This window comes from Exserohilum turcica (genome assembly GCF_000359705.1).
Source record: "Exserohilum turcica Et28A unplaced genomic scaffold SETTUscaffold_13, whole genome shotgun sequence".
NCBI classification, from domain to species: Eukaryota; Fungi; Ascomycota; class Dothideomycetes; order Pleosporales; family Pleosporaceae; genus Exserohilum; species Exserohilum turcicum.
This window is the reverse complement of record NW_007359948.1, coordinates 1,310,804-1,313,211: the sequence shown is the minus strand read 5'-3', so window position 1 is coordinate 1,313,211 and position 2,408 is coordinate 1,310,804. Positions and strand designations below refer to the sequence as shown.

Sequence of the window (2,408 nt, the reverse complement as noted above, 5' to 3'; positions counted from 1 at the left end):
CAGAGACGTGCAAGAGTCCGGGTAGCGGGCCATATAATGGCAGTCGACTAAGACAACTGGCGGCAGAGCGGGCGGACGTGACAGCTCTGGGTCGAGCGAGTACGATGCAGGCGGAACTCGGCCGGTCGAGACGGCGCGTAAGTAGAGACGGCTAAGGAAGCTCGCTCAACACACCCTGGTGAACCTAGCCCTGCTGTACCTACATTAGCGTCAGGCACACATTCTTTGTCGTGGGGCGCCCTGGCGCCCGCGACGGTCAACAGACTGCTCGTAGACGCCCGGCAAGCCACACAGGACGCAGTTCCATTACTTTTTGGGTAAGGTAGTGCGGAGGCGAGGGGGGGGGGGGCACACCGGAAGCATCTGGATCGTCAGGCCTTGGCTGGCCGACTATACAGTAGCATACATACATAAGAGACTTCTCGCCCCTCGGGACCAGGCTGTTCTCTACGCTCCAGCAAGCAAGTCATTCTTTCACCCCGTCAGTCCTTGACCTTGTCACTCCTTTCGTAGCCCGGTGCTATTGAACACTCCTTATTCGTTTGCTCTTTCGATACCGTCTTGCCCCTTCGTGTGAAGTTTATTTTTTTTCTTGCGACCATTACCGTCATCGCCATCATGTCCATGTCCAAGATCGTCCAAACCAGCGCCCTTGTTGCGGCGCTCATCTCCGCCGTGTCCGGTCACACAGCCGTTGAGAAGTTCGAGGCTGGAGGCAAGACCTACGAGGGTTTCCGCCAGGCTTCTAAGCAAGATCCCGGTAACCAGTCTCCTGCTTGGTGGACCAACCAGGGCTGGGGATACCAGCCCATCTACGGTGACCAGATCAACCAGTAAGTCTTGCCATGCTTTACACGCTGGTCGAATACTCACAATTACTGTAGCCCCGACATCATTGCCCACAAGGATGCTTCTCCCTCGCCCTACACTGTCGAGGTTCCCGCCGGCTCCGACGTCAAGTTCCACTGGCATCACGATGGTGCCTGTGGTACCGACGAGCAGGGATGGGACTGCTCTCACCACGGCTGGACCGCCACCTACATGGCCGACTGCAATGGCGACTGCGCCAAGGTCGACAAGACAACGCTCGAGTTCTTCAAGATCCACCAGTCGGCCCTGATCGACTACCGCAAGGGCCGCTACTCTTCCGGCGCGCCCCAAGAACAGACCGGCTACTGGGGCACTGACGCCATCTTCTACGACAACGCCAACACCCAGACTGTCACCATCCCTGCCGATCTCCCCAACCGCAACTTCGTCCTCAGAACCGAGGTCGTCTCCATCCACAACAACGGCGCCGTCAGCAACCGTCAGTTCTGGCCCCAGGCCTTCAACATCAAGGTCACTGGTGGTAAGGATGGTGCCTCGGTCCCCGAGGGAAAGAGGGGAACCGAACTGTACTCTGCCAATGACCCTCTCCTCAAGTGGAACCTCTACTGGCACCAGCCCGACAAGACTTTCGAAGATGCTCCCGGCCCAGTGCTCGCTTCTGTTGCTTCTGTTGCCAACAAGGTCAGGCGCCATGCCCGCGACTTTTCCGCTTAGACAATCTTCTTCTTCTCCCTCTTCTCCCTCTTCTCTTCTTCTTCTTCTTCAACCTCTTACGGACATGGTTTTGGGGCGGGACAGGCGCATGCTACGGGGCAAAAAAGGTGTCGGGAAAAAACGCCTAGGATGGGTGTTGAACACTTTCTTCTTCTACTTGTTCTTTTCTCCATGGACTGGGACTCTCGGTCACAACGACGCTTGCGACATGAGTTTTTTACGATTCTCATTCTTGGATACATATATATATATATATATACTCTTTAGGCATCCTAGACGATGCGAATGCCAAATGCATTCTTTGGGCCTTGTGCTCTGACATGCGCTGCTTCTCCTGCTTCCGAGTGATGTCATGTCGTTGATGAAAACTCCGGAGCCCATACAGACTATCGCGATATCCGAAACTGACGACACGAATTTCCCGTCTTCCGCACAAGTACTGCAGAAACCGACTCTCCATGTGACTCCACTATGCCCAAGCCCCCCTAGATGTAAGTAACCCGGGAAATGCCGATCATCGCCATTCCCACTCACCCCCTTTACAAGTCCACGCCACCTACCTTTTCCACGACCGGCATACCTCGGCGCCACATAATGTAGTTGTCTTGTCCCCACAAAAATGTGTGCAAAAGGGAGGATAATGCAAACGTGAAACGACGGTATCTGAGCTTATCCACACCACGTTTTACACTGGCCAGTCGCTCTGAAAATCACGTGCTGGTGTCGGGGTATTTTGTATGGCAGGAGAACTCATTCCGTGGACTGTTCGGCGCGATCTGGGTATGCACATGCATCTGGGTCTAAGTGTGGTGATGGTGATGGTGAGACAGGAATGCCAATGTGTTGGCTGTATGGTTGCGTGG

General features: G+C 54.9%; 1 protein-coding gene across 1 annotated transcript; it reads left to right on the top strand.

The window, feature by feature from the left end:
• The first annotated feature begins 461 nt into the window (after window positions 1–461).
• On the top strand, window positions 462–1,860 carry SETTUDRAFT_167905 (glycoside hydrolase family 61 protein). Its single transcript, XM_008025021.1, has 2 exons — window positions 462–833; window positions 885–1,860. The coding sequence occupies exons 1-2, from the start codon at window positions 619–621 to the stop codon at window positions 1,543–1,545; spliced, it is 876 nt and encodes a 291-aa protein (XP_008023212.1). The 5' UTR covers window positions 462–618; the 3' UTR covers window positions 1,546–1,860.
• The last annotated feature ends 548 nt before the right edge of the window (window positions 1,861–2,408 follow it).